The sequence below is a fragment of the Cyprinus carpio genome, chromosome B6, assembly GCF_018340385.1.
Source record: "Cyprinus carpio isolate SPL01 chromosome B6, ASM1834038v1, whole genome shotgun sequence".
Classification (NCBI taxonomy): Eukaryota; Metazoa; Chordata; class Actinopteri; order Cypriniformes; family Cyprinidae; genus Cyprinus; species Cyprinus carpio.
The window spans coordinates 17016828-17029409 of NC_056602.1; the positions used below are offsets into that span (position 1 = coordinate 17016828).

Here is a 12582-nt window from a genome sequence, read left to right on the forward strand (position 1 = left end):
CACACACACTCGTACAAGCACACTCACAGACTCTCCCTCTTACACACACACACACACACACACACTAATGCAATTCAACATTCACACACAGCTCCACTTGCATCTAAACTGATGTGAGTTTTCTCATTTCTTTTGCACATCTGAGTGACGTTTCACTTTAGTCCATGTAGACATACTGATTAAGCACTACACAGAATTCAATTCATAGGTTTTTTTTTTCCTTTCAGCTGACAGACTCCAAATTGTTCTTCGATTTAACTCAGTGCAATAAAAAAAACCATTAGTTACAGTGCTCAGAAAACACGCAATGCATAATCCATAATCATCCATAACGTTAAATGTGGATGGAAACCTACAAATCACAAAGCACCAGTATATTCTTCTCCAAACCATCACGACGACTACCACAACACACACAAAAATATAAAAAAAAAATTTTTTCTTCACAACAAACAACATCTAAGAAAAAAAACAACAACAGTGTTTTTTTTTTCTTTTCATTTTTTTTCCACAAGAAACAATATATTTCACTTTATTCATAGGTTTAAACATTTAAAAAATATGCAGCTTATTTTCTCTTAGAGGACAATTCTGGAGATACATGTACAAACGAAAAGAACCGAAAAAGCGATTTGGTCATTTAACCACTCAAGAACCTCGTCATCTCACAGAGACCGTTACCATTTGCAAAATAAAGATGTTGTGAAGCGCAGGGGCTCATGCTCAGGACACTCAATAATATGTGCTGCACGCATCTAGGGCTGGATACAAACACATCTGCGTGAATGATAAAAGAATTTACAATGTCCGAAAGCTGACAATCCATGTTGAACTAATAGTGCTGCTATACATAACACTGTAATAACATTAAGCGTGACGCATCTAGGTAAATACAGTATCCTGTTTCGTTTTCTCTTTTAAATGTCACCCCCGACCCATATATAGCACAAATTTTCTGTTGCACTCGAGTTAAAAAAATTATATCTGAAATAAATGTAAAAATTATACCTCAGCCTTATACTGTACACAGCTTACCCAACTACACAGATAACAAAAAGTCCAAAACTTAAAGGATCCTAAATTATTATACCATTCAAAGTCTATTCATATACAGTGTAACTTGTTTCGGGTTTTTTTATACAACAAATCCTGAATAAATAAAAAATAGAATGATGTACTCTGAGGTCTAACACTGTTCCTTCGGGAACAACAGAAAGGCTATTTAACAATAGAAGAAAACACCAAACGGCCTTCAAGACATATATTATTAATCGAAAACGACTCTTTTGTGAGTCTATTGCAAGCAGGAGTCTGTTTTTCAAGCTGTGGCTTTCTAAAAACAGATTTGACAAAATATAATTTCTATCATCATCCAATTAATGAACCTGACTGCACTGTGTAAATTAAAATGAGATATTCCTGAATACACTTTTTTTTTTAGATAAGCTTGAGCAACACCAAAATCCAATGCAGACCTCATACTACATGCAACAGTATAGCGCCATCTTGTGGCAGAGGCTCATTCCTCTTTTAGACCGTACTACTTTGCTACCTTGTTCGGAATTGTGATACTTTTGACAAACTGAATGCATAGAGTAATAAAAACATCACATGTCACAGGTTACAGAGATTTCAGGTTCAGGTAGGCACAGCCAATAAGACGGCGGACAGAAATAGAGGCTAAACCTTACAAACAAACCCAGGCCGTAATACAGATGTTGCAAAGTGAATACAGTTCACAAACATAAGAAGTACACCCTAAAACGGTCCACATTTTATACTGCAACTCATATAATACTGCTGGAGTGTGTGTGAGGTCCACCTGTATTATCCATAAGATCAGGAAGGGGTCATGTCCTGTGTTTGAAATATTCAGAATTGGTCCAAAATATGCAGACTTGCAAGGTGTTGTTTAGTTGTCTGCCATGTATTTTCCTATGATAAAAGCACAAATACAATTTTATGTTTTGAATAAATGCAGCGTAACTTACTTTCTCCAGAAGATTTCTAGGCCATTACTGAACAAAAAAGATGTCGCTTGCATAACTCACCTGCTGCAAACCTCTTCTTGACGAGGGAAAAACGATATCCGAGGCCAACCAGCTCAATGTCACAGCCTGACAGAGTGCTGCCCTCACTGGTGAACTGCACTGCCACTGGGGCCGCTTTACTGGGACCCTCTGTTAGCTGGAAACGGGCCAGCAGAGATCCCACACCTGAAGATACAGAAAAAAAGGGTGGATGACATAAAGAGAAGCCGTTCATTTATTACTAATTATTAAATAAGATAGTTTAGATGCAACTATTTGAAAATCTGGAATCTGAGTGTGCGAAAAATTCTAATTATTGAAAAAAATTGCATTTAAAGTTGTTCAAATGGAGTTCTTAGCAATGCATATTACTAATCAAAAAATTAAGTTTTGATATATTTATGGAAGGAAACTTACAAAATATCTTCACTGAACATGACCTTTAATTAATATCCTTTTTATTTTTGTAATAAAAGAGAAATCTATCATTTTGACCCATACAATGTATTTTTGGCTTTTGTTACAAATATACCTGTGCTACTTATGATTCGTTTTGTGGTCCAGGGTCACATATATTTTAAAAAGAAATAAATACTTTTACTATTACTACAATTCAGCAAGAATGCATTCATTTCACCAAAATTGTCAGTAAAGGCATTTACAATGTCAAAATGTTTTTTGTTTCAAATAAATGCTGTTCTTGTATACTCATTAAAGAACTAAATAGTGTATTCGAAAGATTTCTGAAGGATCATGTCACACTGAAGACTGGAGTAATGGCTGCTGAAAATACAGCTTTGCCATCACAGGAATAAATTATATTTTAAAATATATTACAAACACATAACAGTTATTTTAAATGGTAATAATGTTTTAAAATATAACTGTTCTTACTCTATAAATGCTGCCTTAATGAGCATAAGAAACTATTTTCAAATACTTAAGATTAAAACATACAGATCCCAAACTTTTGAAAGGAAGTGTGCTGTATATACACACACACAAGAATGAACCATGAATCTGACCTCCATTCTCAGACTTCTGAGAAATATCTGGAATCTTCCATAAGATTCTCTGCTGTTCTGCATTCCTATAAGCAGAGCAATAAAATATTATATCATCTAGAAAGAAAGTAAAAAATGTCGTTTGGTCTGTTAAAATGCTCTTCTTCCACGTCATTTTTCAAACTCTCAAACTAAAGTACAATCATAATGCTTCATTTTCACAATGACAGTAGTCCATTAATAGAAGAATCTAGTTCATCTCTCACCAGGCTGCTGGGGGAAGCACAGCCTTCATTACGCCTACCCCACAGTCCACAAGGAACAGAAAATTAACAATGTTCAACACGACAGGAGTGGTCATGGCAGCACCGTTGTACTTGTAGTCTATCCTCAGATCAGTACTGGTGGGCTCACACCTCCAGCTCACTGCTAGATTTAGAGGAGTGGACTGTAGACCCTTCGGTAACACCTGAGGAAAATTTGATAATGAAGTGTTATAATTAATAATGATTAATAAATGTATTATTAAGTTATGAAATATTGAATTAAAAATTTAAAATAAAAGAATCGTTTTTACATTAAATTATAAATGATGAATAAAATTATTTAATAGATATTAAATTTATAATAAATAATTTAAAATGAATAAATTACTATTATTAATAAATTATGAATAAATGAAATTGTTTTAAAATGTTTAATTAAAAAATAAAATAACAAATTATTAATCAATTAATTTTTTATAATTTAATACAATAAATGTTAAGTGTATTATTAATAAAAAATATTAATCTTAATAAATAAAATATGTTTGTTTTTAAGGGCATTTTTATTTACTCACATTAATCATTTCAGACATTTACTAGGTCCCGAAGCTAAACCAACTAAGAACTGCTTGTGTAAAATATGAAGCAAATACTAGATATAGATTTCCTAAAATACAAGTACTCTTATGTCTGTATGGTCAGTGTTGCTTTGAGGTTCTCACCTGATATTTCAGCATGTCTACATTGTAGTAAGTTGCTTGTGGTTTCTGTTCCGCCACCTTCTTTAAATGGGTCATCAGGTTTGGCATATTCACCCAGAACTCCTTTGAGTTGGGATTGGGCTGCGTGGTGTCACTGTAGGAAATTTGAAAGTGCATTCAATCTGCAAATCATACTCGAATAAAATAAATAATTAGATATTTTCTGTTCTTCCTGTATCAACATGTACACCATTCAAAAGCTTGGGATCAATATGTTTTTCAAATTACTGTATTCAGCAATTATGCACTAATAAAGAAATACTTCTTAAGCAGCAAATCAACATATTAGAAGGATTTCTGCACCATGTGGCACTGAAGGAGGACTAATGGCTGCTAAAATTCAGATTTGCCATGACAGGATCAAATCAAATAACAATCAAATAATTGCAGCCTAGGTGAGCATATAATACTTTGTATTAAACCCCAAACCTCTGAATGGCAGTCTAAAGCTTTTGCAAGATCAATAAATGATGGCATCCCCTCACTACTCCTACATAAGTGTGGAGATCACATATAATTAGCCATACAGTATGTGAGTGATTCTGAAGTGAAATCTCACACTTAGATAATGCACTAAGCTATACTGTAGTATTACCATAAGTTATAAATTCTCCATGCTTTATCATCACTTTCATTACTAATTATTCCATAAGCAATGATTCATAATACATTTCAGGCTGATGCATTATTTGTGTGACTAATAAAAAAAAAATGTATATCAATAAATATGATGAGGTCTATGTGACGGTTCTGTTGTAGTCGGTGTTAGATGAATGTTATTACCAGCACAGTAACTGAGGGTTAGGAAGGACGTGTTCCAGACGACTGTAGTTGGTTATGCTGAAGGTTAGCACAGCAGGCGAGGGGTTATTTGCAAAATGCCGTGTGATGCCTGCTGGGAAGGACAACACCATCTCTCCGGTGATCTTCACCACACACAATAGAAATTAACATAAACATAAACAAACAAAAATAAACATCTTAAGTCAAAAAATCAGTGATCAATTAAACAAATTCATGGGGGCCTTTTTTTCCTTTTCACTGCACTACATTGTTTTTTCTGTGCAAACACATGCTAAATGGACATCTTTGGTGTTCTAAAAAGCAGACGCAAGTTAAAAGTTGTTGTGTTTTTAAGAAATGAATCTCAAGACCTTGCGTTTTTTCCATTCTTGTACCCGTGTCTTGTGTTTTTCAAAGCAAAAACTTTCCACATGAATGACCCTACATACTGTAATAAAGGGCATCAGCAAATAAGAAAGAAAAACAGATGTATAGACAGCAGATATTAATAGAGAGAGGGAGAGAGATGACAGGTAAATAAGGTTTTAAATTAAGCAGCTGTCTGAAACAGCTGTGAAACTTTCAAGTATTTACATACTTTATGATGCTTACATTGCAAAGTCATAAGTATACTTATACTTATTGTACAAGTCATATACTTTTTATATAATAAAATATAATATAGATTAATATAATCTGAATGTGGTGTGTGTGTGTATATATATATATATATATATATATACACACACACACACACACACACATACTGTATGAATATTTCAACTAATATCAACTAATTTTAATGTTATATTAATATAAAATATTATTATTATTAAATAATATAAAATATGTTATGTATTATTTATTTATTATTACTTATCAATTTTGAAATATCACAGGCAGCTAAGGGTACATCTGGGCTACATTCAAAAATCCACCAGATGAAGGGATTTCAATGATGATGTTATGCAAATATTGGATTCAGATGTGTTTCAAATGAGGAATAATTTTAGGTTTTGAAAACAGACTAAGACTGTTTCTTTGAATGCCTTAGAACTTAGTAAACAACCTAAAATGATTATAGATTATGATGATTATGGTTATTCTAGCAGGGTGAGAACCAGAAGGGCATAAGTGACATTTCACCAACTTTACAGGAGAGCCAAAACAAAAATTGACCATAGTTTGATCTGATTTTGTGTACTGATTTCAATCTTTTATAATAAAAAAATGTGTACACACATGGAAGACAGGGTACTTATTGAACACTATTTTAACATTTATTCAGATTTTTTTTTTATTATTTAAAAAAGTCACTTTTATAAGTCTTTACAGATGCCTTCCCTAGTGAATAATAAATATACAAAAATGTTACAAAATACAAAAATACATTTATTTCATTCTATACTACAAATACATTTACATATTATGCACATATAACTAAACTGGTAGACTTAAAGTCTGCTAAATTAACAACTAATTTTGTACTTACAAGTCTGCTAAATTAACAACTAATTTTGTACTTAATGCACTATAATTGTAAGAAAGTGGTGCTGAAGTCTAACTAAAGATATACTTAAGTATATTTGAACTATTGAAAGTACTGTATAATTTAGGTACACTTTAAATATCTTGCATTTAAAGACTGATATTATTCAAAGATCATACAATCCCCATCAATAGAAATGTGCATTGTGCACAAACAGTACTCCAAATAAAGTTTAATTTTAATTTTCATATCAGTAAGTATCAAGTGATATGTCAGTAAATAGACAATAAATAAAGTAAATAAAACTTTAATAGATTTTAATTAGTATGAATGTGTTTCATAAAGAACGTTTCAGAATTGTGAATTGTACATGAAATAGTAGCAATAGTAGTAACAGAAATACTTTATTTGGACTACTACAGTACTTGTGCACATTTCTCAATATTAAGCTAAAATGTGTTTTAATGTCACTGTTGATGAGGATTGTATGATCTTTGAATAATATTGGTCTTTAAATGCAAGATATTCAAAATATACAATCAAATATACTTCAGTATATCTTTAGTTGAACATCAGCACTACTTTCTTACAATTAAAGTGCATTAAGCACAACATTTAAAATTGTTCCAATTTAGCATACTTTAAGTATACCAGTTTAGTATACTACAAGTACAATTGCAAAGTATTTTATTAAGCACATAAATATGTAAATGTATTTGTATTATACTTAGCATGAAATAAATGTATTTCAAATACATTTTAGTTTATTTATCTTTCACTTTTGGGACATACCATCAGAATGTAAGTTACTGGTTACTACCCAGCTAGTTACACCTCACTGGCAATGAATTCTGTATACTACATTTTCTCTCTCAGCATCCAGCTCTTTGTCACAAAAAAGATTTATAATACATCTTCAGCAGTATAAAAAAAAAATATGTTATTTTGGTAGTAGAAAGAGCTCATCAAGAGCTTTCATTTGATATATATACAGTATATATCTCCATTTCACCCAAAATGTCACTTACGCCCTTCTGGTTCTCACCCCTCAATATATTTACATTTACATTTTGTCATTTAGCATATATATATATATATATATATATATATATATATATATATATATATATATATATATATATATAAAAGCCCCATAAAAGCTAATATGGTTCTGATTCTGAGATGTGAAGATTGTCACATACTTATTGGGGTCCGCTCCTTTGAAGTAGGCACTGACTGTCTCTGTGAAAGCTGCAGCCACAGGCAGTGTGTCCTGGGCCCCCATGGTGAGGGGACTGGGCCCTCGAGAACAGCCTGAGAAAACAAAAACACACACGTGGAGTTACAACGTGTTTAATTTCGATCAGTCACTGAGATACAGGCAAATATATGGGTAACAAAGAATGGGAAAATAGAAATACAAACAAATAGACAAACGCAGTTTATGAGACAATCAGCGGCTGACAAGACTGGCTTCTTCATTTGTATTTCAGCAATGCACTTGAACCCAGACCTAAAATCTAGAACAATGCCTTCTTCAGATGGTTTACGTTCCTTGACCACATTGTAAGGACTTATCAGTAAAGGTTTATTTAATGTTTATTGTCTTGTTTTGAATGTTGAATAGGCTAATCATGATTAGATTTCACCTCAAGCATGAGTTTTCAAAGCATGAGTTCACTAACTGGGCATACAAATTGATGCCCATACTGAAGTTGCAACACACTCTTGTTTAAAGAATATTAAACAAAAGAAGAAGAAGAAAAAGAAGCAGCTCACACGTGATTTTTAACTAAAGTAAAATCATGCAGTTATTTATATGATTGAATTTGATAAACTGAGCAGCAAAGGCATTTGTAAATAAAGTGGCATTAAAACCATTAAGTATATCTGTATTAATACACATGATATTACACATAATATTTAATGTTTTTATTGATTTGAATGAATATTAAATCTGGTTTTGTGCGAGTGGGATGAGAATTACAAAGAATTTAATGATTCTAATGAGGATTCCAATTTCAATGTGTTTGGTTCCTTAATGATTTTTTTAAGTAATTCATTATGATAAATTGGGAACAATTTGTAAACATGAAATCTAAAAATTATACCATAACAGGTCTAGTACCATTTTCAGCAGATCTTTTATTCAGACATTTTTAAGTGGGCCTTAAAATTTCAAAAGTGTCTAAACATCAGTAAGTATACTGTACCGTGGTATTTAATACAGTATTTTAATCACTGGAAACAATCACATAATCACAAGCTGATTTTGAGCATATCATTAAAACTATAATTTCTTGTTAAAATGCAGTTTAATGCTTTTCCACAAGAAGATTTTCTAGTCTTTTTGTTTTATTTAAAATTTTAATTCAACTGCATTCATTTGGATTCATAAGAACAACCAAGGATAAGTTTAATATTTACAAAAGATGGAAGAGAGAAGAATGGAAGAGAAAAAGAAAGGAAGCTGAAACAGAGAACACTCAGCTTCAATGGCATGCACCTGAAGCTGAAACAGTGATCCAAGACCAAAGTCAAAAAGAAGAGATCAAAGCAGATGAACCACAAAACAACAAGAACAAGGAAACACACAGTATTAGTGACGAAGGTAAAAATATGATGATCCTTGAAAGAAAAGAAAACCTGCCAATGACTGTAAGATGAACAGTTATATGGCAAAGCAGAAATACAGAGCAAAGCAGATGTGTGGAGGACAAGCAAATGTCTCACAGTTGGTTTTGATGAAGGAACAAATGCGTGAGAAAAAGGGGGAAGTCAGATGAGACTTGAGTGTGCACGCGCTACGTCCTTAGATATTAACCCCAACTTACCTTCAAAGGTTAAATAAAACTTGCCTCTGTCAAACCACACGAGTGAGGGCTGGTCTGTCTCTGTGTTGGAGGGGGAGGAGGTATAAGGATGGGGGAGTGAGGAGAGGCAGGGAAGGAGAAGGGGAGAGAAGGACAGTAGCGTGAGTCACACACAGGTCCATCATATGGCACAGTGATGGGGGCCAGGGGCACAGGTCAAAGGTCAAAGATGATCACAATTCACCTCAGATGGAGATGACTAGGACATGTGAAACACAGATGTTGCACAGGACACTGGGCATACAAACAAACAAACAAAAAAAATCTAATTCAATTTGTGTAGTTATTAGACATTTTATTTGCAGCCAGACTACAAGCAAGAAAATAAGGTGACATATAGCTTCTATTAGCTTCAGATTAATAGTTATTATTGTTAATAATAATGCATGTATAAACTTCCGTTTTAGAGTGCATTGTCTATTAAAGCCCTGTTCAACAACTGAGAATTACTGTTTTTGAGAACACAAAAATTATATTCTTACAAATATTTAAAAATTCTGATTCATTTATGTATAATATCAGGACAGATGATAGCTGGAAATGATTTGAGCTGCTTATGAATTAAATCCTCTAGATTCAAGGATGACATTAAACAGCTTATTATTAAACTTTTTGAAGGAATAGATTTTCCGAAATGGAAAGTTCTGTCATATTTATTCACCCTTTTGATGTTTTAAAACCGTATACCCAAAATGCACAAATGCAAACATCCTGCCAACTATGTCACATTTATTTATTAAGAAGATTTTGGTATCTAACGTATCTGACTTTTATCATAGCAGTAGTCCTTATGACGTGTGAATTACTGTATATTCTAAAGGTACATAGTCTGACATTTTCATATGCATTTTTTGTATTTGTCATCCTAAAAATTTGTCACGCACAGAAACCTTGCACATTGAGTCCGATGCGTATTAATTAATACATTGCGAAAAAATTCGCAAAAAAATACAAAATGGAGACTTCAAGCATGGAGGATGATTTTGCTGTCCTCTGTCTTAAAAATAGAAAAACAAAGAAGAAATAATGGATCCATCTAAGCTCTGAATTGTCAAAGCACCTCTCAAAATGCTTGCTACAGATGCAAAAAACACTGAAAATCGTTTAGGAGGCAGTGTGTAAACGTGATTGACACAGCATGAGGTCATTTTTATTTTTTTTATGTGCGAAAATTTCAGAGTCTGTGTGCAAGGACCTTAAGTCTTCTGAATGTGAGGAGTTCTGTGTGAGGAACAGACTGAAATTTAATTTGTTATTCATGAATGAGTTGGTCTTCACTGATGTGTTTCTTGAGTTTAATGATCCTTGCTGGAGAAGAAGATTATCAACACACAGTGATTTCAGTCTGGTCCTCACACGACGTATAATATAACAAAAAGTCTGGACTAAATATGGAATAATTTTATGGTGCTTTTATAATGTTTATATATATATATATATATATATATATATATATATATATATATATATATATATATATATATATATATATATATATATAAAAAATGTAATTTCAGTGTGTTGTTGTTCCATGAAAGAAATAACAGCAAAGGGGTTTAGAACAACACGAGGGTCAGTAAATTATGACAGAATTTCAGCTTTGTGTGAAAAAATAAATAAATTAAAAAGTGCTTTTAGTTGCCTAGAGTTTGCATTTTGTAAAAGTATATCATGTATATTTCTTATATATTTCTGATGTGTGAATGGGAGGAGGTAGCTGCAGTAGAGATGATGGGCAACAGGGGGCGGTAATGAGTGACAAGAGGGAAGAGTAAATAGGGCTTCTACTACTGTGCAGGAGAGGGGTAATACAATTTCAGACAAAACCAGGACCAGGACTATGAATGAAGTGAAGATTCATTTAAGCAATGAGAAGATGTGAGTTGTACAGTAATGCTGAGCATTTCAATGTGTTATCTTTAACTGAAAAAAAATTGATGTTCAAAAAATTAGAACATGGAATAGTGCAATATAAGATCTGAGAAAACGACTTGGAAAAATGACAATCTGCAACCCAGAGAGATGTAAAACATTGAATGCTAAAAATCTACTTTGAAGCAAATTAATTAATTGTCTAGATTCTAGATTGTTTAAATTCTAGATTCTAAATTCTTAACCAACTTTTTTTTTTTTTTAAGGAAAATAGTAGAGAGAGAAACAATTCTGTTGATAACCTGCAGAACAAATGCTTACTTTTAACAGCATTCCATACAGAATACTGTAATATTTGACAAAAATTGCCCTGTATCAAGAGCAATATTGCCATACTGTATGTTACCTAGGCGATATATAATTTTCGCACACATACATTCTCTGGGTAGATGAAGATATAATTTTACCCACAGTAACAGGTTTATAATACCTAAATAATGTTTTTTAAACATTTGTAACTACCATAAGTCAATAATATACATTTTATTTATTTATGCAACTTTTATGCAAAATTAAATTGTTCCAGTTTCTAATAGGTTTCTTATATGTTTTTACTTCATTTAACAGTACATTTTTAAATGTAATATATGTAAAAACATTACATTTACATTTGTGTATGGGATAATTTATCCTCAACATCTAGTTGTTATACCTGACACTCAAACAACTGCAAAAATAAAGGCAATGCTATTTTGTTTCATCCTCAGAGCATTGCACACTTTATGGTTGAAAATATCAAGTAGAATATGTTACATTTGACTTTGAATCAAACATAGCATAGGTTGTGTGGATGTTGAAGGTAAAATTTAAAGATGTGAATTTCACCTGTGAGGATAAAAATTATGTGTCAGTAAAGCTTGACATTTGCAGCATGACGATGTTAGAAATGCTTTTACCCAGGTGCAACATCAGAGAGCTCTCCACTCAAACTAGTGTGACGGCAGGCATACTGATCAGCTCTGCTGCCACTTGGGCCAAATTCCAGACCGCACTTCAAACACTGAGAGGCTGTGTGTGTGTGTGTGTGTCATCTGTTCAAGCAGGATGGTGGTGCTCTTTGAGTTTTCTGAAGAGTCTACAGCCAGACAGATGCTTTTCAGGGACTAAAAGACTCTTCTGTTCCTGGTTCTTGATGTCAGTGCAGATGTGAGATGAGGGATGTTGCATAACTGTTACAGGCAGAGCAATCTCTAACATGCATGATGAGCTAAACAGACATGTTGTCTTTTATGAATGTGAAGTCAAAATAAGACAGAAAGAACTAAAAATGGATGAAGTAAATACTGTAGCAAATAGTGCTGGACTGTAATCATCGTGACAAAAGAAGAGGGAAAAACACCTTTTAAAATAAATGTGCTTAAAATGCCAGACAGTTTTGGTGAGTTAAAGAAATATTCTGGGTTATTTACAATTAATGTTTATGGACAGAATTTGAGGCCTGCTG

At 32.7% G+C, this 12582-nt stretch overlaps 1 protein-coding gene across 12 annotated transcripts in view; it reads right to left on the reverse strand.

Annotated features, from left to right (window-relative positions):
* Positions 1-1273: 1273 nt before the first annotated feature.
* The window catches only part of LOC109063235 (SH3-containing GRB2-like protein 3-interacting protein 1), a 74017-nt gene continuing 62708 nt past the window's right edge, over positions 1274-12582 (reverse strand). For 9 of the 12 annotated variants that reach the window (XM_042725948.1, XM_042725957.1, XM_042725950.1 and 6 more), the window contains 8 exons: positions 9168-9227; positions 7536-7647; positions 4845-5000; positions 4023-4155; positions 3301-3503; positions 3056-3120; positions 2052-2216; positions 1274-1935 (listed from right to left, as the gene is read on the reverse strand). In XM_042725948.1, the coding sequence (XP_042581882.1) occupies positions 1913-1935; positions 2052-2216; positions 3056-3120; positions 3301-3503; positions 4023-4155; positions 4845-5000; positions 7536-7647; positions 9168-9227 (917 nt within the window). In that variant the 3' untranslated portion in view covers positions 1274-1912. The remainder of the gene's footprint in view (positions 1936-2051; positions 2217-3055; positions 3121-3300; positions 3504-4022; positions 4156-4844; positions 5001-7535; positions 7648-9167; positions 9228-12582) is intronic. The other 3 variants (XM_042725952.1, XM_042725959.1, XM_042725958.1) reach the window with 1 other exon arrangement.